A 27434-nucleotide genomic window follows, 5' to 3' on the forward strand; every position below is an offset into this window, starting at 1 on the left:
TGGAAAATATCCTTCTTCCCTCATGTGCAGTTCTGCATGGATCCAAGAAACAGGAATCACTGGTCTGTTAACACTTGTGCCGGATGATACTGACATAAAAATTCAGTCTGACATAGGGCTCAGCTGATGAGCACTGTTATTTCTCAAGCCACAGTAGCTCAATCACTTTTGTAGGCAAGACCCCAGGAATTTCTTTATTCCCCCTACTGGGATGCAATATGGGAATTAACTCTCCAACGAGAGAAGAGTATTAAATGAATTTTTATAGCCCCTGGGATCTCTCAGCCACAGAGGTTTAAAGACAGATGAAAGCATTTGAAGAAAGTCTAAATGAGAAGATTCAGAAGAAAGCCTTCTGAGCAGGATGCTGAAGGAGTATTTAATTTGGAACAGAACTTCCACCTTTCAGAACAAAGAATTTCTGCCTGCACCTGTCTTCCCCTACCCCACATGTTCCTAGAGCAGTTGTATTGCTCTGAGAACACAGTGAAAAAGGAAAGTAATGATTCCTCATCTCAAACAGAGATTCCCTCCAGCCCCACCTTTTAATACAGAACCACATGGCACCACCTACCCCAAAAAACACAGGTGGGACAAAAAGCTGCAAGGGAGCCCATCTCTCACCAGCTTTAAACAATTCAGTTTTTGGTGGAATAAAGAAAGTCTCAGTAACAGTGTGTAACATGCAGAGGTTAATTAGGCACACAATGTTTTTATTTACCTTATCTATATAAGCTGCTTTAGATGTTGAATTTGGAGGCAAGTTTGACTTGTCCAGGTAGAACGCCCTGAAAGAACAAACAGATAGAGTAAGGCAAAAGCTAGTTGTTTCAAGTCCTGAACAAAATTCTATCAGACTATTCTTAGACACCATCCTAAGGTTGGAGGTTTTTTTACCTTATGTTAAGAGAGGGTCAAGGAGTAATACAATAATAAACAGGCATTATAACTCCTTCTTTTAACATAATACGGAACATTTTTTTATTCTGGAGACAAAAACTGTCCCTCTGCCCTTTGAAAGTACAGTGCAAAATTTTAACATCTAGTTATAAGAAAAAAATGGGATCTGAAAGGGATTTTCAACAAAACTACCCACAAAAAGGTCTCTATCAACAGTATAGATTTTAAGAGTGGTTTTGAGAAAACTGGCATACAAACAGTGCCTGAGCTTCACATTCTACAAGCTTTTTTAATATTTGCTGTTTGTAAGTGCAGTAACATAAAAGCAGAATCTCCAGCCTGAAACACCATACTGACAGAAGCAAAGTATACATGTTCATAATATACAAAGAAACAAAAAAGCAGAAACCCCACAGAGGACAAATATGCATTATACAAGTCTTCTTCAATTCAGGAACCCTAGAGGAATTTTTGTTTTAACTTTCCAACTTACAAGTAACTTAATTGCTCACCCCAGATGAGCTATCATTAAACATCACATAGGTAGAGTAAAAATTGTACATATCTTTGTGATAATATCACAGGTTTTACTGCCTCTGCAGCAACACTTAAATAAGTTTGTCCCTGCCACAACAGCAAAGTTGGACCAGATGATCTTTAAAGGTTGTCTAACCCAAACCGTTCCATGTTTCTCCGGTCACAAAACTCATTCTGCTGGTTGTAAAGCTCCTAAAATCTCCTGTAGCAGCTAAAAATAGAAATATTTGGTAGGTCTCCTTACCTACCAGTGAGAACCAGGCAACAGCTACTAATGCAGAAGCTCTGGGCAACATTTAAATGAAACAAAACAAGAGAAGCGCAACTGAACTGTGGAACATATAGGGGGAAAAAAGAGATTCTCCAGTGACAACCTCAAGGTATCACTGTGATCTAGCTCCACAATGTGTGCTCAAGGCACAGACCTGACTAAAGGTCACAAGTGACCCACAACCCAGGCTGGAACTAAGGAGTTTGCCAGCCAAATTTCAGTTGCTCTACAATATGAAAAAAAAAAAACCCAATGAAAAAATGGTTTCCTTGTCCTAACTCTCAAACAAGAGGATCAGCTCAATCCCTCAGTCATTAAAGCATGATTCATGTAGCACAAAAATTGCTCCCCCTTCTTGTTTTATGATTTCATCTAGGAGAGAAGTTACATTGCTGCACACTTGCTGGGCAGGGGTGCAGACTGCAGATCTGAATACCTTCAACCATCTGGAATAATTGAGTCGATAAAAAATCCATCTACCTTTTATTTGTTTGTAGTTTTGAAAAATAACTTTTCCCAAATTTAAGGTTTGAATTAATTCCCTCAGAAAGCACAGCAAAGATAATCTAGTTCTGTTATTCCATAAAGCCTGTTGCATGATCTGTGCAATGATCCACAATGCACTCTGTGTCAAATGATGCTGGACACTACTGAAAGGAAAAGAGGTTCGTAGAGAAAATTACTCATAAATCACTTTGAGTGGCCAGAGCACATAAAAGCTACCTCAGCAGCAACAGACCAACCTTTTTTCCTTTGTTAGCAAAGCTACAAAACAAAGCCTCACCCTGCTCTGCACTGAACATTATCAGACTGAAAGCCTGAACTGCTTTTTTCTGCCATGTAATAAGAAAATCTGCTTCATTCAGAGACTGTTCAGCAATGCCATCTCTTTGGACTATTATTCCAGCAAATTCAGCTGCATTAAATGGAACCAGAAACCAAATATGGAACAGTACACTAATTAATGGAGTACATGGAAAATAATTAACTCAGAGTGTAAAATGAAGCAACACGGACGCATGAATGGGATATATGGTTATAGGAATTACTCCATTAATTCAGGCAATTATTCATTAACCTTAAAAAAACCAAACAAAAAAATCAGCTATACACAACATTCATTTTAAATATCAAAATATCCTGTTACAACTGAAACTATTCCTTCCCCATCAGATAACACTCCCAGATGTTTCTCAAGTGCTTTATTTTATTGCTTTTCATAAACACTGTCTTCAGTATTTTACAGAACATGACAACCTGTGGATAGCATATAAATTTCCAGATCACTTCACTTAATTACTAAATGCTTGTTAAGGTCCTTAATCATATTTTATGGGAAAAGTTAATGGCAATCTTGGCATGGTGCCCAATTTGGACAATATTTTCTAATCCATTTGAAATGAACCAGAATGAAATCATAGTTCTTTGTCTCCAAATGTGATGTTATTTTAGCTTTTAAAGCCTTGCAATTTCTCTAAGATCCAGCAGAAAAACCTTCCTTTAAAAAAGAAAAGGTAGCTAATCCAATACACAATAAATCTACTGAGGATAATTGCTGTGATCGACTTTTGGAAGATATCCCCTATACAGCAATATCAAATAATAGGGACAAGTATCTCAGGGAAAACTAACACCAGGATAAGGTAACAAACACCTTAGGGTTCAAAAAGAAAAATCTCTCACAAGATAAATGCTTTCCCAAGATGTCTTCCCAGAACCTGAGTACAAAGGAAATGCAGAAGTGCTGATGTTTTTCTTAGTGAAGCATTTTATAGGGTATCCTCCAAAACTGACACAGACATCTATAAAATCCTGAACATTGAAATTTTGCAAATACAATCCTAAGGTTTAAGACCTGCAGAGACACACATTCCTGAGTAACTTCGAACAGAAAGATAATTCAAGCAAATCCAAGTGTTTAGTCTTTTTCTCTATTTCTTGTGCCAGTAAGCCCATAAGGTTATCCTGGGTATTGCTAATCTTTTCTTCAAAATACAAGGACAGTAAAGAAATAATTGGAGAGGGGGAGGAAACTGGGTTATGGCAACAAATACCACCAAGTTGATGGTTCTGCTCTAGAAAGGTTTTGCTTTGATGTTATAGCACAGAAGAATTTAGCCTTTGATTTCCACATCACTGTGGCAAACATATAAATTAATTCCTACTGTCCTCAACAGAAGCATGGAAATGGATCTTAGTTCTACAAGATTTTTTTATCCCTCAGCCACAAGATATTCAAGATGATGTAGGAAAGCACAGTCAGCAACCTGAGAAAGGACACATCAGAACCGAGACGTGGAGTAGGGAAGTGTGGAAGCCCCTAATTATTTTCTGCAGCTCAAACTAAAAAGCACATATTTATGACACAGATAAACAGTATCTCTGTATTTTTGATCTATGTGCACACATACTTTTGTATTTCTTGAATAACAATTCTTTGTTCTGACATCTGGTTTTAAACTACACAGGTGAAAGTGTGTGTAACATGCTTATTGTGTATATATATGTGTATATATATTTATACATATACATTTGTAAATACACTTATATACCTATAACATATATGTAAAAATTCAAATTTTTCTGTAGTAAATGTATCCATTTTCTGTTATAGACAATTATTTCATGTATTCTTTTCACTAAATGGCAAATCCCAAAAAATGATAAGTATAATTACCTTCTCAATCCATACTAAGACTCAGCAATTTTAAATCATATCTCCTAGCATCTATCAGTAACACCATCCTATGTACAGTGTCACCAGAATTCTTAGTAGTTGCAGAAAGGTTTAATTTTAACACCTGAAAAGCTTCACGACTCTTCCATGATTTAATATTGTCAAAGAGCATATCCAGTAATATTTTGACCTCTCACAACTATTGTGAAAAGTGCAGAACAGAACAGTTGCACACTCTAATCTGTGTGCAACTTCTATTTCATGAGTAAGCCACTCAGTAAGCCCTACCCTTTGGAAAGGTTCTGACACCCTTGTACTCAGCACTGGTGAGGCCACACCTTGAATTCTGTGTTCAGTTTTGGGGCCCTCACTGTGAGGAAGACCTTGAGGTGCCAGACCATGTCCAGAGAAAGGTGACGAAGATGGAGAAAGGCCAGGAGCACCAGTCTTACAAGGAGCAGCAGAGGGAGCTGGGGTTGTTTAGCCTGAAGAGAAGGAGGCGCAGGGGAGACCTTATTGTTCTTCTTGCAGTGAGGTGGGGGTTGGCCTTTTTGCCCGTGTAACAAGTGACAAAACAAGAGGAAATGGCCTCAATTTGTGCCAGGGGAGGATTAGCTTGGTTATTAGGAAAACTTTCTTCTTTGAAAGGATTGTCAAGCTCTGGGACAGGTTGCCCAGGGATGTGGTTGAGTCACTATCCCTGGAGGTATTCAAAAGATGTGTAGATATGGCACTCAAGGACATGGTTTAGTGCTGGACTAACACCAATTTTATGATTCCTGGCTTACCCCCATCACAAAGTGGCAAACCAGCTTTTGTCAGCCTCTACCGATGTCATGGTTTAGGAATGATATTCTCCCATTTAGTCTTCCCTCTGAAACCACTCCAAGCCATGCACCATTACTCACTCTCCCTTCCCCTGTAGCCGGCTGTAGAGAAGAATTGGAGGCACAAAAGATAAAGGTCACTGGTTGGGATCAGAACAATTTACTAGAAACAGCAGTGAGGCGAGAAAACAAACAGTAAGAGCAACAATATTAATGACAAAATTGTATAAAAAAGTGCATGACTCCCACACAAAAATGCTCTGTGTGGACCCCACAATCTGACCACAGCCATGCCACCCTGACTGCTCCCTCTGGCTCAGGACCAGCATCACATTTACTTCACCAGAAGGAACCTCTTCTTGGAAGATACACCCTTTCCCTGCCCATGGCAATGATGTAAGGTGGTACAGAAAAATCTCCAGGTCCTAGCCATGTCCCTCCTGGCTACTGCAAAAATTAACACTGTCCTGGTTGGAAACAGGACAACTATTATTTCTCTCTACTGTGGGAAATAGTGCAGGCTTTGGTGAAGGGGATGTGACTGTATGGTGAGACAAGGAAAATACATAGAAAAGAGAAAAAATTAATCAAGTTTAGGAATGCATTTAAATACATGTGGGGAGGGATATTAAGAAAATTTCAAGAAATGAAACTTAAGGACTTCCTTGGCAACCATCTGCTTTAGTGGACTAGACTCAAAGTATAGAAGAGACACAGACTTTCAACTCTTGAAAACTGAATTCCCAAGAAACTAGACCCTTTTCTAAGCAATTAAACTAGACTAGAAACTAGACTAAGGGGAGGAATCTTCATAATGCTCCTCATTTTCTTGCAAGACTGCAGCATCTGGCTAAACTACTGGTCTCCCGCCAATTTAAACTATCTTCAGACTGTGAGTGAGGTATGCTGAGCAATTGGCACTAGAATGAGCACACGTATCTGGGGTAGAAACAGAGGAGGATGCTTGCAAAGCAACAGTCCTGCAATCAGAGCAGGCCTTACACAGACCTACTCTTAAACCATTGTAAACACAAAAGCAGGGGCTTACAGAAATGTGAGCATAGAAATGTGAAGACAGAAAGTCATGGATGACAAAAAAAATGGAAAAAAAATCCACCTTGCTCTATGTAACACTGCCAACTTTTCACCTGTTTTCCAGAATTTAGTCTCCAGCATCTCTACCTACATCCAAGAGCACTTGCAACCATCCTATTTGTGATGTGAAAGAGAAGTTCGTTGACCCCAGACCAGTTACAGATGCCCTCCTTCTTCTCCCATCACTATCAAAACAGCCAAATCCACACTAAAAAAAAATAATGCCAAGTAATTGCTTCCACATTTCTCTTTCAGACGATGGATGTCTCCTTTTTAGCTCTTGACATTCCAGACATGGAATACACTGTTAAAAGAGACAACATGCCAAATATTCATGAGGTGGTTAAGGTTTCAACTACTGCAGGCTTGGGCTGGACTCCTATCTGTGACCAGAAGTGGAACAAAAGGCTCCGCCTCTGATCACTGCAGATATACAATCCCAACGCTTGCAGCAGATAAAGAAAGCATGATGAACCTGATGCCCACCTCAGTGAGCAAAGACTCAATACATATAATCTACCAAGACTCATAATTTTCAATTACAGAACACTACCAGTAATAAATACTGATCCTATTCTGTCAAAAGTCTAAAGAAACAATTAATTTACATTCACAGAATGAGAACAGGATGGAAAAAGGAAAAAAAAAGTCCCAAAGCTAAATTCAAGCCATCTGGTAATATCTCTTAGACCAGCTAGACAAATTTAATTTACTTTTCCCAAGATCTCTCTATGCTCTCTCTGGTCTTGCTTCACTTAGATGCAATGAATCTTAATTTCTGTTCTACCTAAAGTACTCCTCACAAAGTTCATCAGGAGACAAGCTTAGTTATTATTTCTTTTTTATATCCTTTAGAGTGAATGCTTAATTTTCAATTTCTCTTTCATAAAGACTCTGCATTTAGGAAGAGTTATGTCACAAATTTCCAGACATTTGGAACCAAATCTTAAAAATCTAAGAGTCATTAGATTTCCAATGTTTATAGTCATATAAAATACAGGATAAATTTGTCTGTATAGTATTGCAGTCCAGCTTTACCGCTGCTGTTTTGAACACAAAGCTGTGCATCAAATAGGCAGTACTGAACACAGGAAAGCAGTTTTTCTATGTGATTTAGAAACATCTCACTGTAACAAAAAATAAAACATTATCACAGAATCACTCTCTGAAACTCGTAACACTCCTCACATTACTCGTCTAAATTTGATGGCAATGACAGAAACTGTTAGTTGCTCTTTAACACGTTGCTCACTGAACTGAACAGACATGAAGGAAAGACCTGTCTCAGGACAAGAGTGACACAAGGACAAGCAACATAAGTTTCTTGACCACTTCAGCATTTGCTTTTGTAAAGCTTTCCACTGGAAACAGTGGGGCAAGGAGTCTGTCAGCCTTAAGGTGGATTTTAATGTATTTACTGCAGGAATTGATATACAATCTAGCCTTCTGATAATGCAGGTATTGCCTTGAGGCTTCATCATTTTGTTTACGAGACAAGTTCTTTCTTTCATAGTAATTAACTACCTTTAAGTGGATACATCCTTTATGTCATTGTAACTCATTTATAGCAAAGCAACTATTAGAGAATTTTTGTTCAGCCTGAAGCCATGAGTGCCATCACATTTATCTTCTGCCTTGACTAAATTATACAGGATATGGAAAACATCGTCCTGCCAAGAAGCCTGCAGCTTGAGAGGCTGTTGTGCATGTACCTGTGTGTGTATAAATAAAAAAGATGTTGGACTCTTCAGACAGTTTTTGTTCCAAGCTTGCAGATATTCTAGGGGCAGAAATAGTTTTCTTATCTTTCTGAAAATTAAAAGAAACAAGAAAACCCAACAACATGAAAATCTCATGAATTTTAACATCCCTGAATAAAGAACTCAGTTAAATTTGCTGTTGCTCTGTGGAGGATTACTTATGACATAAAATAAATACAGGAGGCTTCAGACAGAAAAATTGTTCGAAGTTACATTGTAAATGAAACTCTTTAAAATGACAAATATTACATTCAGTGTAATCAGATGTTCAATGTAATGAGGGTAGTTAACTAAATCATTTGTCATTAGATTCACTGATTATAATTGCTTCCTTAGCATAACAGACTTGCATTTACCTCCTAAAATGATATCCAAGAAAGTAGCAACATAGGGAGAAAAACAAGAAATAAAAAAACCAAGAAAACTCAAAAAAAATCCACTTTTTTTCTTTTCCCTTTACTGCTTGCTTTAATTTTTCTTCTATTATGGCTGTGCAACAGACTACAGAAGTAGCTGCCAATAACCCTGGACACAGCTGACATCAAAGAATAGTTCCAAATCACACAGAATGGCAGGAAGGAAGGAAGGAACATTTTTTCCAGACTGTCTTTCTCTATTGATGCACAGGCGAGTTAATTACTACACAGTGGTAATTAGCACCCTCACCAGTGGTAGGAATGCACACCAACCCTCAGCTGTCTTTCCCACAGCATGATCCTATCTTTGGAATAAAGAACTGGGTCATCCTATAATCAGTGGTGTCACAAGAAAGTGCCATGCTGAGGATAAGAGAAAATTAATGGAAAAGTAGAACTCTCCTGACCTCACCTTCATCTATTATTTTTCTCATTTCCTCTGTAGGTTCCCAATCCTAGACACCATAACATCAGAAAAGAGATTTTGAAGGTGTTTAGATGTCTAAATGCATACATTTCTGAAGAAGCATTAAAAATGTTCATCTATCTAAAAGTCACTAATTTCTCTAATTTCTTATTAGCTAAAAATTATCTGCATAGACAGTTTTGAACTCCAAGCACGTATACTGATCCAGTTTTCAGCACCTACAGACCACCATAGTTCATTCTTGTAGTCACCAATAAAAGCAAAGCACACTGCAGAGACACAGAAGCTGGAAGTAGGCTTGGTACAGGCACAGCCCTGCACCCTGCTGAATGACCTGTGCCCTGAACATCCTCTCTGCCTTTGTGATACATCCCTTATGTGCACAGACATATCCAGGAAAAAAACCTCTGAAAGCATAGATGTGCTTGGACTTTTCTGATTAAGCAGCTAACCAGAAGCACCTATAGAAAACTGCATTTTAATAGAATGTCATAGGAGGGACAGCTTTCACCCAGAATGAGAATTCACACTACAAAAAACAAAACAAAGCAAAACAAAACCACAAAAAAAAACCAAACAAAAAAAACCAAACAAACAAAAAAATCACCACCAAAAAAGAAATTTATCTGAAAAAATGTTGAATACAGAGATAGGAAGATTGAAAGAGCAAGCTTCCTACTGCACACTCAAATTCCCATCCTGGGCCAGCAAGTCCAAACCTACGATAAGTTGGACCAACATTACAGAAGTTTTTATTCCAACACTGAAAGTTCATTTTCAAAAATGCCTTACTTTTTGCAGGAAGCTAACCCAAACCCTATTTCTCTAAGGAGAACTTTCTCCTATCCAACTAAATGTTTTACTTTGAAGTCATTGTTCAGTCCAAAGATTGGCTGAGCTTTGGCCATGCAGCTAACCTGCCTGTCAGGATCTGTCCCAGCTTCCAACAGGCTTGCATCACAACCAATCTGACCATCACAGCAAGGACCAAAATATTTATTTCTATGCAATGCAGTAATAGCTAGCATACTGAACCTTACTGCAGGAAATAGACCTTTACCAGTTATAAAGACCATATGCAAAGGACAGAATGTATTTTAAACAAATAATTCTTAAATTGTAATTTTGAAGCATTACTGCTTTAAGTTTATCCTCACATTTTTGCAAATACATGACTCAAGACAATACTTAAAACAGCCAAGCAGTCTGCGTAAATGTAGTGCATTTGTGAGATTTTGTTATTCCTATCAGCATTTGTAGTAGTTATGGATTTGAACACCATTGTGTCCCGCACTGTTGAAGCAAAGTAATGTCTGGTATCTGTATCAGCAAAAGGATTGATTCAGGATGAAAAAAGCCTGTTTGAAAGTCAAGGAGTAACAAAGGAGGAAGATGGGAACAAGGGAGAGGAAGAAGAATACAGAAAGGTTTCACTTAATATTGACTTCCATAGTGGTCAGATACACAGGTTCTGTTTAGTCCACTTCTAAATTAGAAGACAACTGCAGAGCTATCAAACACATAGTAATAAAGATCTTGAAAATCTCTGCTGATCTAATTACTTTCACTTGGATGCACTGAATGTTTCTCATTAGCAAACAATTCGATCAGGTTCAACTGACATTGCTGGCAACTACTAGCACCAGCTCAGTTCTCAAATAGAATTTGAACACAACTTTATTTTCCTTATCAATGTCACAGAAATGGAATTGGAACTATAAACATAAATGCAATTTGATTAAAAAAAAATCCAGGATGATTAAGAATAATTGTGGGTTAGATGCAGAAAATTTCTCAGCAGATTGAAATTTCATAAACGGGTAGTGGTTGTTTTGTTGGTTCTCTTTAAATAACACCTTTATTTCAAAAATGCACTTCCTACATACTGCTGGTATAGAGGATGTTGCCTCAGGAATTGTAGAAGAGCTCAACTTGAGCTTATCTTAGAATAAAAGTTCCCTTACATTAGTAATAAGATTCAAATAGTCAGGATTAAGTCCATTACAGGAGATGGGGGGACATTTCCTCCATTCCACATAAGCATGAAATTCTATAACCAATTTTCAACTGTCTCTCATGCATTCTCAGAAAAATGATAATCTTATCAAAAATGATAATCTTATCAACTATTTCATAGCTGAGGTAGAATTTGCAAAATCCCCAAAGCAAGAACCATGAAAGATGACTCTTATGATGCTCAAATCAGTGTCAAGGAGGACAATTTTGCACCTGGATTTATTGCATCAGTTCTGATACTGTGGAAAAGCTGGTCAGAGTTCCAGAGTTATGAATGACCTCTACAATAAAAGCAAAGGTTCAGCTTCTTGACTTAATGGCCATCCTTCCTGAAATCCACTAAAAATTTCCTAATATATCTTTTGATACTTTCAAATAAATAATCTGTATATTAATGTTTTTAAAGCACACATCAGTATGAGATCCATCACCCAAAAATATTCTGTGTACTAAAATTTTAAGAAGATTTTACTACAAGAAATTAAGAGGTAGCTGAGCAAAGATACTAATTTTTTAATTTACTCTCCTGCTTGGGTACATACCAAGCTAGGCCAACAAGCCTGTTTGCAACTGGGACCATACACAACCAAGAGGTCTCTTTTATTTCACATTATTATTGTAGCATTATTAACTCAATGCATCAGGGTTAAGAGAAGCTGAAATTGTTTCCTGAGTTGTTATCAATGGAAGCCTTGGCTGCAGTGTCACTGCCAAGCATTGTTTTCTTTCCCACTAATTCCCATGCTCTTCTCTTCTACTTTTTCCATAGCTGTTGCTCACACTTGCTTTTGGCTGCTGTAGTGATGGAGAGATTATAAAATCTTCATCAGATGCTCTTCTAACAAGCAGCAGATTCCCTTTCTTTGGAGAAAGAATGGCTTATGGGCTGTATCTCGAATTATTTATTTTATTACTGATTAAGAGGTGCTGCACAGAGGATTTCTTCCATGTGAAGAGTTTTAGTATTATTGCACTTGAGTATGTTTCCAGGGAATATGCAATTTTATTTTTTTGTTCTTCTTTTGAGCAATTACCCAAATGTTAATATCTTTTGCTGCTGTAGTTACTTCATTAGATTCTCCTGGCCAAACACCTACACAGGCTAGCAAATAGCAGAACAAGAATGAAGCATCTGCTTTTCTGTTTTTCCTCTTCACATTCTGTCAGTTACTTCCTGAAGCTGTTTGTGCTGCACTTAAGAAATGGGTAGAGTTCACCAGAAAGCAAATCAATTACTGAATGTTCTAGTCAGACATTAGAGAGCTGAAAAAAAAAAAATCAATTCTTTTCCTGTTCTTCTGACCGGGCAGAGATATCCATGGTAATTTTTGTTAATGATAAGTTTTTCATGGTAACTTCTTATAAAACTAGGCCTTGAAGCTTAGCAACTCATCAGAGCTGTGAGTCACAACACTGTAAAGAGGGATGTACCTCATTATAGCCACAGCATGAATAGAGGACCTAACTCATGAGGTAAGCAAGGTCAAGGAACACCACAGCATAGAGTCAGGAAGAATTTATTTTAAGGATTTTCATGGGAGGTTAAATTAGTCCTATTCATAGAAAAAAAAGTAAAACTAACACAAAACTTCTTGCCTTGTCTGACAGAATCTCTTTCCAGCACTAGCTGACTTCATCTAGGCCAAATACTGGCATGACCCAAGTTCTCTGTAAAACTGATTTATAACGTAAGCCTTGTCACATGGAGGCACTTTTTTCCCAAACAGGAAGTGCAAGTACAAGAAGATGGAAAACAGACTAAATAAATACGTATGTCATTGACATACAAGTGCACTGACAGAGACGTCACACAAAAAAAATCAAATATACCATACTCACTGACTGTAATCGGCTTTAAAATCACTCTTCCTATAGTAGTACTTAGATTAAAACAGAATCTAGACATCCCACTGCTTTAATAACAAATAAGATAAATAATTTTCCATGATCACTGAAGAAAACCTTCCAGAGAGAGGACCAACAGGTGAAGGAATTGCAAAGAAAACCTCATTTATCTTCCTCCCCCTTCTCCATTGTCCTTGAGTTTTTTTTAACTCCTTTTCTCTGCTGCTTTTATAAACTGCCTAATCGTCCTGGAGAAATGACATTTCCATCCAATTCAAGAATTTTGGAAGCGAACAGATGTGGTTTTACCACAGTCCTTTGCACTCTTCAATGCACATGGTAAGTAAGAATACTCAAACAAGTGTTTTGTACAGACACAGTGAGACACAAGAGTGATCTATGTACCCATTTTCCTTACTTTACTTCATAACTAATAGATTATTTTGTGCAATAGAAGTTCTGTCTTTGTGTGCAACTCCTTAATGAAATATGTACCAAAATACACAGCTGCATAATTTCTGCACATACTGGCAAGTATGAACTCTCTTATCCATAGCCAATGCTGATGAGATATCCAAATATGACTGTATTCCCATCAGTATGGTGCAGTGTGGGGAAAAAGAGCAGGAAAAAAACATTATTTTTGAAGTCCTGTTCTGTTGAAATTAGGTAAATATGGTCTATAAAATCAGATCATAATATGTAGCAATTCTGATACTCCACTTGTGATCAAGCAGACCTTTTCTGTATGTATCAGTACAACAACCCGGAGGCAATTACAGCTAAAACTTTCAGGAGAAAACAATTTTTGTAGAAGTAACTTAACAATGCAGAAATCAGAAAAGTCAGAATCATGAATCTTGTGTGTTATTCAGTCATGAACCAAAAGCCAACCACCATACAACACATTTCAGTTTAAAGCTGTGTCACAGGAACTGAATTGAAAAAACAGAACTCTAAGCTAATTCCAGGAATGTTGGTTTATTACCCACCGTAGTTTCTGGTTATACTGCTTGACTTTTTCTAGTGAGGCAGCATTAATCTGAGCTTGAAATTCTTCCACTGAGACGCTGTCTCTGTAATAGTACCCTTCCATGCTCTCCAAAGCTGTGAAAAGAGAGAGTGGAAAAGTGAAAGATCAGTATTAAATATTTAGTAATTGCCTTCTTTGTAGTTTTGTTCACACACAAGTGAATTACTTTTTAACCTTGAGGCTGTGACCCCACTGTGAATTGCTGAGCTGTTTCCATATGCCATCAAATTGGTACAGATCTCTCTTAAAGATTTCATTTACAAGAAAAATTGTATTTCTTGCCCTGTGGAAAATACAAAGGAGAGCACTAATTTGAGTTCCTTTGCTCTAATTAAAGTATTCCTGCCTTTTGAATGCAAATGTGGGGTTTAATTCTGATATATCCTGGAAGAAAACAGTAGAATTAGCTGGGGTAGAGGAAATAAAGGATCAAGGAAACTTTCACAGAGGGAGACCCAATAACTGCTCATGACACCCAATTTTGGGAGATGATATGGAGCACCTCACCTAGAGGTTCCTCTAGTTATACCCACTGATAATGTGAATACTTTCTTCTGGATCAACTAAAGCAAATTTTTCTGGATTTCTGAAAATGGCCTAGAAGTTCCTTTTCAAGGTATGTGAAGTCAAATAATTGTCTGTCTCCACCTTTGCTGCATTCATTTCACAAAACCAAGGATGAATATTGTTATAAGAATTCAGGAACTAAATAGAAACCTCAATGAAAAGGTTCTCATGAAAATTTAGACTGGAAATATTAAGATCTTCAAATAAAGAGGTCAACCACTTTACAACAAACCCCAACTCTTGGTGAAATAAGGTTTTTTTGTGGAAAAATATTAAAGGCTTTACAATTAGGAACACTGCCACTTTAGTAAACCAAACACATTCTAAGAACTCATCACCATATCAGAAAATGCAAGCCATAAGCAGAGTTTTCATGGAAACATGCTGCTGCCTTACAGCTTCAGCTGAACACAGAATATTAATTCTGCTTGTATTGCTTAATATGACCAGTCAATAAATAATTCATTCATTGTGAAAGAACATGCAAATTGCACTCCCCTTCTGTTCTTTCACAGTTTGTAATTCTACTTCTGTGCAAAAAATATTAAGTTTCAACAGTCAGACTTGATTCTTCTTTGGTTCTAAGTCACACCAGAAAGCTCAAACAAAAATATCCACTGAACTCCATTTATAACATCATGTTAACACAAACAGAATGGATAATCCCTACTGCTTATTTTACTGGCATGAAGTTGGTTTTATTCAATTAGATTATCCAACCAGGAAACTCAGTCATCTGCGAGGACTGGCAGGAGCACAGAGCTCTGCCTCTGTGGGGCCATGCTCACAGGTGCAGGCAGGGGCTCCCAAGCTGTGTGCTTTGTCCCGGCCCTCTCTGAAGGGTTTGACGTTTTTCTACCCAGTATATTAGAGAATTCTTTTGTAAGGAAGCTTTCCTTACAAACACATCTTCTATGGTATTCTTCAACCAAGATGGGATATTATGGTCTGAAGGCATAAAAGAAGTGATTGGGAAAGCAGCCTGGGAATGGGTGGACTCAAAGGGCAGCAGCTAACAGGACATGATGTGCCCAGGGGCCCACTACAAGCAGAGTATCACAGGTATCTCTGCTGTTCAGTGCCTTTATCACTGACATAGGGGAGGTAAGACAAGTTTGCAAATGCCAAACTGGGACGAGCAGTGGATTACACCCAAGTGCAGGGCCACGTAAAGAGCCAGGTTGTTCCCAATGGTACAAGCCGGCAAAACGAGACAACGCACTCAAATTGAAACAACAGACGTTTCAACTCAGTAGAAAAAAAAACTTTTTCGCCATTAGGGCAGACAAGCAGAGTAACAGGCTACCCAAGAGGTTGTACAGTTCCTGTCCCTGGGTGCTTGCAAGATCCTACTTGTTAGGCACCCAAGCTACCTGGTTTCATGTCACAGCTGTTGCTCTTATGAGTGGGAGGTTGGAATGGAGATCTCCTGAGGTGCCTCCCAATCTGAATTATTCTAACATTCTATGAAGAACTAAAAAAAAAACCACAAAAAACCTAAAACTATACATAATTAAGACACTATGTAACAATTTTAAATAAACAGAATTTTCATTTTAAATAGTGACTTTAAATTTATTCCCAAATTCTTAAGTCTAATGGAGGAAATAGAGAAATCTAAATGCCAATAGCAATATCTCAACAGCCTCAGCCCCAGTCCCGCAAACCAGGATCCTTTTGAATGTATACGCACTTGGGTACGTGGTTGAACAAAACTATTTTTTATAAATGGAGAGATAGATAATATTGCCTGGGCAAGCAACAAAAAACTTCAAAAAATATTATAGTGCCAATCATGTAAATAATGTAGACTTGTCATTTTAGGCAGGGAGCTATGACACTCAGAATAGAGAAATACAGAGATAAAGAGTCTGATGTGCATTGTCTTGTGCCTTTGACAAAGTATTCCAAAAACATGATTTTCTAAATGTTCCATTTGAAAATATCATAAACCATTGTATTTTAGGCAGGAAACAATCTACCAATGTTTAGAGTGAGGGAGCAAAAATTCACAGAGAAACTTAAATAAGATTTCTACATTAGCAGCTAATAAATTTCAGTTACAGATGGGAATCTACTGAGTTAGCTTGATGCCAAGTCAGCCAAACCTCACAGGAAAGAAGCAAAAAAGAGAATCCCAATCCACTCATTAATGAGGTAAAACCCCCTCAAAATAATGATTTTAACACCAGGATTTAAAGACCTATCCAGGATTTTTTATTCTTGGAGTCTAATGGACTATTTTACAGGATGATCCTTGAAAATTAAAGAAATTTGATACGATTAAGAAAGAAGAAACTTTCCATTCTACCAAAAAATATTAAGCAGATGTAAACACTTGAATGGATCCTTATCCTTTTGCTTTAGCTGACTACAGAGATGCTTATCCTAAGAATCAAATTTTTTTTGGCTATTGGAAACAGAAGTGGAAAAAAATTTGCTAAATTAATCCTGTAGCACACCAAATTCCCTCCCCAATCTAAAAAAAATAGTATTTCCAGGAATTCAGCTGAACCAAGGTATTTTCTGTTCTCTCTCAAGTGCTTTTTTTGTCTGCTCTACTGAAATTTGCCTCCTGCTCAGTGTTCTCATTTTTCCCTATGACTGAAATCAATCTGTTCAAAAGAAAACCACCAAAGTCTACATTAGTTTGTTTAAAAATCAAACTCCAAGGATCTTATTTTTATAAAAATTACATTTTAACTTAATAGGAAGTTCAGCTATTTATTTATGTTTCTGTGCACTATTTCCTTTTACATCCTCCTTGTCTATCAGAGACCAAGCTCCCCTGTAAAACTTCATTTGTATGCCTGACTTCTGCCTATTGCACGCAGACCCTGGAAGCCTTTCACAAGGTATGGAGTATTTTCAGCTCCCTGTGAAATCAAAGGCAGCTCAAGGCAATCAGCAGCTCACATTCACCATTTCAGGGAAGCAAACTTCACGCTCCTGATGACTGTAATGACACTGCAGCTAATGCAGGCTGCCTGTAATTTATGAACAGTCTGAGCATCAGCGCCACCATTCCTCACTTTGTAATGTTTGCAGAGCAATAACTACATAAGCCTGAAAATGCTATTTAACTGTTCATAACATTTTGAGGAGATGGAATTCTCAGGGGGATAACAATTTAGTCCTCAAATACGAAGCAATGGGAAAATATTATGATAGCATTTAAAGAGCAAAACACTTTTAAGGACAAGTTTCCTGGTCTGACTATTGTCCGCTAATGGCTAAAAAGAACAAAACAATCTTGATAAATGAAGATTCACTCTTTGCGTTTGGAATCACGTAACTGGCATAAAATTAGAAATATATAACCATGTCTCTATTTTTCATTACAGACATCAGAATTTCTCCAATTTACACTTTAATTCAAAGTCCTCGATAAATGCTCATATTAAACATCATCTAAATATAAGCATTGTACCCTTATGACGACAGAGGATTCAAATCAGAGTAAATAAGTGGGAGTTTAAAGAGAGTTAGGTATTATGTGAAAAAAGCAGGGTAGGGTAAATTTAACCACAAGGTACCTTGTGAAAAAAGTACTGGGTGGATTTTAAATCCTCCTCCATTCTTCAGCCTTTGAGGAAGCTGTTCAAAATGGTAACCATCAAGGTAGAAGTAAACCTTCAGTGTTTGCCTGCTTCCTTCTGCTTGGTATGTGATCGGTACATCTAAAAATACAGTCAGTGTTACAATTTCATTGTGAGCAATGACACATTCTTTTCCAGAAACTGTTGCACACAAAATTCATGCAGTTAGATAAAAAAAAAACACTGCAGACACAACATTCAGTGTTTTTCATTATACAGCGTTTCCATAGATAAGTCTCCAAGTTGAAAACAGTAAAAACAAAACATAGTGACTTGCATTAGTATTAATATTACATAAAGTTTTTTTTACAGTGTGCATAAATCACATTGTACCTAAATGGTAAAGATTACAAAGGAACATTTTTCACTACTTATGATAATAAGAAAGAGACTTCCTTTCTCTTGTTGATTATGCAGAATCATAACTGGGAAAAAACTTGCCAGTTCTTGACTACTGTAAGAATAGTCAGAGTGACTGTGGTGGCAGCATTTAAACCAAAAGAAAATACAGAATTCATGACAATCCTTGAAACACGGAGTTTCTGTTTAGTAGCACAGACACCTCAGTTGAAAGATCCTGCAATATGAACAGTTCATGACATAGGTATAGCATTAACTCCCCATCAGGAGGCCTCTCCTGGAACTGCATTTCCATGTTTTTACCTGGTTTAGCAGGGCTTCTTTTTAAAACACTCTGAGCAGGGGCCTTACTTGAATCAGACCTGGTCTTACACAGCCTAAATCCCACCTGACTGTCAGCCCTGTGCTACTGAACTCTCCAAAGCACAGGCAGCTTTGTGTCTTCTGGTTTTGGTTATTGCAGAACTTCTCTCCAGTGTGGTCTTAATCCAGCAAAGGAATTGTTTCAGAAGGGCTTGATGTGAAGCAGGCATGCTTTCCTCCCTTCCCGGGGGACTTATGAGACAGGAGAAAAATGAGGCCTTTTTGCTCACTAAACAAAGTTCACTGCAGGAAAATATCTACTGGATGAACACATATTAATAAAGGAATGGCTGAAAATGAGCGAAGTGTATGAACAGCAGACTGCAAAGACAGTCCTTTCCTGCTGCGTTGGGCAAGTTTCGTGAGGAAGGGTTCAGGACCCTGATCATCTGCAGCAGCAGGTCTCAGAGAAAGCTTCTTGCCCAATTTAAAGTGATCCTAATAGTGCCTACCTTGTCCTTTTAAGGAACTCCTACAAGAGTTATTTTTTTTTCACAGAACAAAATGAAACGTGGTTTATTCTTCTTTATCTCATATTGGTTGCATTTCCCTACCAAGACCTTCAAGCTATTTTTACACATTTCTTCAACAACAGCTGGGTCTTCCAGGGACTTTCTGATGCAGTCACATACTCCCAGTGGAAAGTTCAGCTAAGCAAACAATTTTGCCCCCAAGGTTACTGGCATTGCCAGATAATGATTCTGCAGTGTCACTGATGATAGCTGTATTTCAGTACCTCTAGGAATAACAGGAGAGCTGTACATCTACTTATTATCCGTAATTCCAAGTTATATAAGATTCCCTGTGGGAGGTGATGTTCTAGGAACAAAAAATGTTACAAAACCAGTAAAACCCAGATATTAATTACTCACTTGCAACTAGTGGTTCTGGCTCTGATTGTCTGAAGTAGAAAGTAACTTTTTCCAAGTCAAACAATGCAACCAGTGTATCTTCTAGCATAGCTTGTTCATCAGCCTAAAAAAGGCAAAATAAAAATTGGAAAGGTCATTTCAGCCAGATGTTTTCCCTAGCAGAAATACTATAAGAGAGCAGGACATAAAATTAACTAGAGTGTTGCACAACATTTCACTGCAGCAGTGAAACCTATTTAATTCCTAGAGGAGGTAAATATCTTTGTTTCAGTTATAGTTTTGCCTTTTATTACTAGTTCAAGGTTATTAAAATTAATGTTATCACATCATACAGTAAATCAATCAGTAATTTGTAACTATCATTATTTCATATCATGTCTTTTAATCAAATCATTCTGTCATTATTCTGTATGACATCAGATTTTAACACCTTGTCTTGCCACCACATCTACCTTGTAAAGCCATAGAAGGCAATTATGAAGACTATATATATTTTGTTTTAGTAATTTTCTTCTAAAATTTCCATAACTTTCGGATTTCACTTATGAACAACATGTAAGAGTTTACTGTGTCCACTCTAAGCACCAATAATTGAACCAGAAGCTCAGAGAAATTACAGCTCAGGATGACTTGCACTTCTCCTACAAAACTCTAGGCACAAAACAAGTACACAGATGTGCTGATATTCTGATTTGCTGCTATAGTTCACTCTGTGTACCCCTGAGCTAAAGCCATAGTTAAAGAGATCCAGGATTTCTCAATACACTTTAACCAAACCTTTAAAAAGGAAAATAGTAATCTACAATTATGGTTATCTTGAGTTAACCATGCAGAGCAATTATAGCTTAAATCAATAATCACTTAAAGTAATTCTATTCCTTATACAGTCCCCCCCGGCTCTTTAGATTAGCAAGAGCCAAAAGAAAATCTGAGGCACGCATTTTTCCCCCTCTAAGAACTGAAACAGTTGGATGGCAAGTAATAAATAGCTGTCCATAAATTGACAATAAATTATAGTTTACAGAATGATAGAACAGAAGAAAAAAAAACCCCCGTGATTTTCCCCTGATCTGTAGAGTAAAATAGCATTTCCCCTTGTATTCATGAAAAACCAAATCTGCTAGAAATATCTTGTCTCCTGGTTCAATTTATGAAGTCTATGGACAGAGTGATTTTGTCAGCAAAATAGTCTGAATACCATAGAGCAGCGTGGGAAACTCTTGCACAACTGTTCGTTCTTTACTGAACTCTGGCCATAATGAGTGTAATTTCCTTCAAATACCCTTGTTTAAAATAACATGGATCATTTGTAAGCCACATAGTGCTCAGAAGGTATTGAAAAAGCTGCCTTTAAATACATTTCCCTTGGTTAAGAACTGTTAGGCAGAAAAGACTGAACTTCATTTTCAATTGGACAATGCATATTGCTGATATCTGATTAGGTGAAAACAGTTGAGTAGCACACATTTTCACTACAAAGGAAACCACTGCAATCTTGAAAGAAAAACTATCATTATTCAGAGCTGTAAAGACAACAGCTGCTTTGTGATAACATAACAACAAAGCACATGGAAAAAACATTAGACGGGCACCAATGGAATTCGCTCTTGAACTCCAAGTATTGCATCACCTGTTGGTGCCACACGTTGCCAAAAAGCATCCAGGACTCAAGACATGAGTCTAAGCTTCCCAGACAGTGCCTTCTTCACATGCTCCTCATGTGGATAAAGAGTTCCCCTGTTTCTCTGAGGCCCTGATTTTATCTGTTTGTAAGCTACACACACCCATGCAAACCCAAGTACCACAACTGCCTGTGAGGTAGTTGGTTACACTGGGTTGTCAGTGCTCTCCAACAGTAGCATAGACTAAGACTTTATGACTGTGATTTAGAAATATATTTGTATAGGTTTCTTCTGCTTCTAAAGTTTCTTATGTCAACTTGTCAGCAATTTGCTGCCAAGACACACAAGGAGAGGAGAGAACATCTTTGATACTAAGAACATCGTCTGTTATTTACATGGAGTTTTATTTTTAGTGAGCAACTCCAGAGGTAGAGAAGACTGTCATGGAGCAAGCTATGCAAACTGTTTCACAGTGCCTCTGGTTAGCAGGAACTAGTCTAGTGTGAGAAGCATCTTAAATAGCTAAAGAAGCACTTTGGATAACTGAGGATTAAGGGACCACAAAGCCATGTCCCATTTTTAATTGTTTCTTAAGCCACGGCTCTTTGCCAAGCCTTGTGAAGAAACAGCCAATTTCCAATTACTCTGACAGGCTACAAGGATTTTCCATATGACAGGAGCAAAACAGACCAGCATGTTTACTCCTTCAACTACTATACACCTATAGTTTTTTAGGGGGAAGGGTGATAAAATTTCCTAAACCAAGTATTTTATTTATCTTGTATCATCGTTTATTGCAAAATGAAGTTCTGCTTATCACCTAATACTACATTCGGTCCCAGGGAACAGCTACAACAGCAGTGGGGAGTCAAGGATAAACTCACTATCTGCTAGCTCAAAGCAAACAGAATACTGTCTTTGTGGGAAAATTATTTCCCATACCATAAACAAGCGTTTCCCAAATCTGTAATTATCTGAACTGTAACTTTTCCAAGTAGTAGCTAACTAAGTACCAAGATAAGAACAAAGGACACAGAAAATCAGATTTACATCTGAGGCTATTTAACCCTGTCCCTGGCTCAGGGCACAAAAAGGGGCTCCGACCAAGCATGACACATGGTGAGTCTTACCAAGTTTGGAGAGAGCAGGGACTGGAAATGAAGGAGAAGACCTGCACTGGCTATCTGTTCCAACCACCTTCTGCTGGCCTCCAGGGTCTCCATTTCATATTCTTTGTTGTTGTCAAACATCTGATTTAAGGCCACCATCAGCTGCTCTGAAAACGCACAGACTGTGGCCACCAGGCTCTGACAGAAGACCATGTCTCGCCTCAGTTGTATCTCGCTATCTGTGAGGTGTAAAAGCCAAAAGTGGAAAAGCAAAATTAAGCAGGAAATTAGCTAACAGCAAAGGAACTAGGCTGGAATTCTTGTCTTTGTCTAAAACACATGTCATTTTAATGTCAAGCAAATTACAAGTTTACAGCCTAATGTTATGTCTAATTAAGAGTACTCCATGACCCAATTTGCCATTTTCCACATTAAAATATTATCTTATAATTCTAAAATTGCTTATGAATGTATTTAAAATCTGGAATTTCAAGTATTTCTTCATAAACAATGTACATTTCTCTCATAGATTTTAATGTACTTGCCATAAATTCTATGTACTTTTGATGTCACAAGACAATGGAGGCAAGTCAGATCTCTTTGCTGCAATGTGAGAGGAAGCTGGGCCCACAAACTTTTATTTTCCACCAGAAAGCAAGGACAGCCAGAAGCTCTTAATGTGACTGTATCATCTGGTCAACTCCACAGCTGCCAGCTGGGGAGGGCAGATGAAGACTGTCTCTTGGAAAGCACAATATTGCTACCAGAACACAATCTATCCAAATAAAATTTATATGAAAGTGAATCTGTAAAATAAGTACAGAGCATCATCACATATCCAGGAAAGAGCAGAGATTTATGTGCCAGGAAAGTCCAAAACAGGTCTATAGGTAGACAGCTATGGAATATTAGCAGCTGATTTAAATTAGAGACTAGCTACCCTTCCAATTTATTATGAAGGGCACAGGTATTAGATTAGCTAAAGGTCAAAAGAATTAGAAAGGGAAACATATTCTCAATAAAGAACAAAACTGTGATGATAAATATTCAGCGCTTCCTTCTTGTCCTCTTTTCTGAAGGTCTTCAAGTAATTTTATCATTATAAGCTGTTAGGCAAACATCAATCACAATGGTACAGGTAAGACTTAATCTTTCTCAGAGCAAGAGAAGCAGATCAGGTGATACAGAGGTCTTTCTGAAGCTTAAAATATTTGTCTTTGCTACTAGATTGCTTTGCCTCTAAGAGGCTTAGGTCCTTTTCCATCTTTTCTATGGAACTGACAAGAATTCTGATGACTGGATAAGTCAGCAGAAATTATTCGGTGCTCACAAAATTACTGCCAAATTTAAAGATGTGCTTTTTAGGACTCCAAATATTTCTCAAAGTAACCTCATTCTGTCTATTTTCCTCTGAGATCTACCTCAGTCTTTTCCTCAGCTACTAATAATAATGAACACTCTTTTGCTATAATTTCCATTCTATTTGACAGTTTCTCAGAATTTTGGGAATATTTTCCATAAATGGTCAAAGCACTACTGTTTATGCACTGCAACTCAATGCTTTTTTTTTAATTCTTCAAATCAACCTCTCTGTTCAATCAATCTCTCTCAAGCTGTGAAAATCCAGAAGATAGAGAATTTTCATCTCTAAAACTACATACACCTCCATTTTCAAAAATCCCACTGGCTTCTCCATGGTCAAAAACTTTCCAATGTTCCAGCAGTGCTCAGGATTTGAGCCCAACACGCATTGTTTCCTCACTTTGCTGAATTTTATCTCTTTCTCTCTAACAGCAGCTGACTTCCTCTGTGTTTCCTGCTTCTGAAGTATCCCTCCTGTGTCTCAAACACATTTCTACATCTCATTTAATACTACTTGAACATCAGATACTGAATACAAGAGCACTTTAGGGTCCTACAAAAAATATTTTTATACAAAATGAACTAGAGAGTTTAGCAACTTATAAAACAACATAAACAGGGAAAACTGCTTTTAAAAAATCAAGTCTAGGACATTTTCTCAACTCACTTCTTATTTTAGGATAAATGAAAAATTACTAAAAACTTTTCTAATATTTTGAAGAAATCTGAAAACAAAGATTATAATCCCCTTTATAAAATTGTTCTTACGTCTCATAACAAAAAAAATTAAATAGTGCATTCATGAAGTGCTGTAAGATGGTCAAAATAATGAGCTTTTACAGTTAACTTGGACTGCCTACTTGAACACGTAGGCACCTACAAACTGTAGGGAAACTTATGCCATACATATTATTTTTTAAATACTGATTCAGTGACATTACTTTTGCAGACACACGTCCTTATTTTGTGTATTTTAAGCTGTATGCTGTATGGCACGATAGTAGAATTAATACAGAGAACAATCAGAGTCTTTCCAGAAAGGAGGAACTTAAATATTCTCTAGAAAGAGATGAAAAGAAAGGCATGGGTTAAAATAGCAATATAAATCTGGAAATAGATGGGAATGAAAAGAAAAACAGCAAATAAGAAAATGCCCAGAGAAGAAAGAAGGCTGAGACACTGTGCAAATGCTGAGTGTTTAGTACTTATTTTATCTGCCAAGATCTAGAGTAAATGACCAGATAAGGTATCTTGCATCAAAAGAAGAAAAAAAAAAAAAGAATGTGCAGTGCTTGTTAAAAATGTCTGAAATTATGTTCTTCAGTAATCCTTACTCTAAACAGTGGGATGAAGTTGCTGATTATCAGGTTTATCGTATCTGAGATTTTCCTCCTTAATGTAAATACAGTACTTCCGTTCAAAAGTAAAAAATATCTCAAATCATCCACCTTCACTTCCCTCCCTCCCAAAACAAGCAAAATTACCTGTATACTCTAGAAGTGCCAAGAGTATTCGTGCCTTCACCTCTTAAAAAAAAGAAGAAAATATTTTGAGGTAATGTTTAAAAGTGTTTTCATCAACATAATATTGCATTTACAGTTTCTTATTTCATATCTGCTTAACTCCAGCTTCTTTCTAGGCAATGCTGATTCATACTTACAAAACAGTGATGAGTCTCAACTTCATTTAATTGTACTTATGGCTTGATAAAAATTGATAATAATCAAAAGCACCATCACTGAGAAAGATACATGAAAAGGCAGCTGCTATCTCAGAGCACATGTATAGCAGCTGGCCAGAACAAGTCCATCCATGAAGAATTCCAGTCCCAAAACTTTGAAAAATATGACCAGTTTTCATTGATTCCCACATTACCCTAATTCTTTCCTCTCCTTCTCTTGTATTCTTTTGTTCATACCCAAAAATCTCAAATTATCCCCATGTTAACGTATACCAAAGCATTTAGGAAAAATACAACAGCATTTTCACTTTACTTCCAGCCTTTGGGATTTCACTTTGCTTCAAAAATGTCTTTTCACTTAACAACCTATGAAGTAAAAAAGTACAAATTTTAAAAAATCTTCATTTACACTGGCAAAAATGTGGGTATATCTCTACACTTTCCCTCCCTTTTTATATTTTCTTTGGAGGGGGCTACTTTTCAAAGGCTGCAGGCAGGCTGAAGGAAGTGCACTTTATGTACCAGAGCACAAATTTAAATGTGTTAACCAGTGCTGTAACAAACAGGAAGGTTAAAATCTGTCATAGCCTTAGAGAGTGCCAAACTTTCAGCACATCACTTGTCCTGCAGGTACTGCTTGGAGGAACACAACACTACTTCATATGCTTTCACATCTTTCCAAACATGCTTTCACACACCCAAGTTTCTCTGCAGTCCTATTCAAAGCCTTGCTCAGTGCACAAGCAGACCTGAAATTTGCTATATGGACAATGAGATAATTTGGTAATGCGTTTTCCCCTACACTGTTACTGCCACAGTATCTAAAATACAAACACCCCAAACATTAAAAATTGCTAGTCATTCCTGAAAACTCTTGGTTCTAGGTCTTTACCTAGCCTTCTGTCTTTCGAAAAAGAAAACACAACACTTTACAGAGATTAATAACCTGGAGTCCGAACGTAACTCAGTAACTGAAAATATAGTGTAAGGAAATACAACTTTTATCTGAATAACTTAGATACATCCAGGCTATTACTTGCAGCTTGTTTTAGACAAGATTTGTTGGACCTCTGAATTCAAAAGAATCTGAGGTATCTATAAATAATGATTTCCTGCTTATAGGGAAATCACAGGACACTGCAACTCTCTTTTATCACTGCTGTAAGTCTTGTGTGCTTCAAAATCTACCCACAGGCAAAAGAGTATTTTTAGATTATTTGTCTACTTACCTAAGGTTAGAAGTGAACCTTGGATGTCAATCATTTGCTTTTCAACAAATACCAAATGCTATGGAAGTTCTCATTCCTTTTTGCTACATGTTGTATGGAAAGGAATAACTCCCTAGCAGTTTCTCTTAGATTCTGATTTGTAATGCAAGATGCCTTCAGTTTCTTTTATTTTTAATTATTCTTTTGTACTTTATTTTAAAAATCCACATTATTCTGATCTTTGCTAGGAAAGGCTAGATTTCAGTTTCATTTCGTTTTTTGCACCTGAAAATATTTCAGAAAGATATGTTTTGCACTGCATAGTTTATGGTTTAAATCAACATACTTTTTTTATACCTTCCATAACTGAAAGTCTCTGTCACACCTCACTCTTAATTTAAAATAGATGTGAACTATCTCAATTGCATCATATTTCCTGTTTAAACTTAAAGTAATGGCACTGGAAAAGCAGCTGCATTTCCTCATATAGTTGCATGACTAGCTGGCTGGAAATCTGGCTTGCTCCAGAGAACCTCTTCTTTTGATCAAAAATCTTACCTACTGTTTCTGCAGGAGAAAACAACTACAGAAATGTTTCCCCCTCTTCATTTTGTTTACACCCTTCTGTTGTTGAGACCCTTTCTTTCCATCCATCTTGTTCATTTTCCTGGTTCCTACTCCAGTCTTTTCCTCCTGTGCTTTCCAATTCTTGCATTAGATATCTCACACAGATGCACAATCATGCACCTACATTATTCTTCCGCTATTTGGGGGCTGTCCAACTCCTGCCCTGACTACTGCCCTCTCCACCAAAATCAAGTACTTCACCTTCAAAGATCTGCCTGTGCCAACAACTTATCTTTACCTTTATTGGTTTAACAATTTAT

At 37.3% G+C, this 27434-nt stretch overlaps 1 protein-coding gene across 1 annotated transcript in view; it reads right to left on the minus strand.

Moving 5' to 3' along the window:
- PREX2 (phosphatidylinositol-3,4,5-trisphosphate dependent Rac exchange factor 2) overlaps positions 1–27434 on the minus strand; it is a 172406-nt gene that overhangs the window by 31874 nt on the left and 113098 nt on the right. The window contains exons 32-37 of the mRNA XM_066180368.1: positions 25143–25184; positions 22318–22535; positions 19566–19668; positions 17908–18051; positions 13764–13878; positions 722–788 (exon numbers count right to left, since the gene is read on the minus strand). Of these exons, the coding sequence (XP_066036465.1) occupies positions 722–788; positions 13764–13878; positions 17908–18051; positions 19566–19668; positions 22318–22535; positions 25143–25184 (689 nt within the window). The remainder of the gene's footprint in view (positions 1–721; positions 789–13763; positions 13879–17907; positions 18052–19565; positions 19669–22317; positions 22536–25142; positions 25185–27434) is intronic.

This window comes from Chamaea fasciata, unplaced genomic scaffold (assembly GCF_029207755.1).
Source record: "Chamaea fasciata isolate MVZ Bird 193981 ecotype frontalis unplaced genomic scaffold, bChaFas1.0.hap1 SCAF_1, whole genome shotgun sequence".
Lineage (NCBI taxonomy): Eukaryota > Metazoa > Chordata > Aves > Passeriformes > Sylviidae > Chamaea > Chamaea fasciata.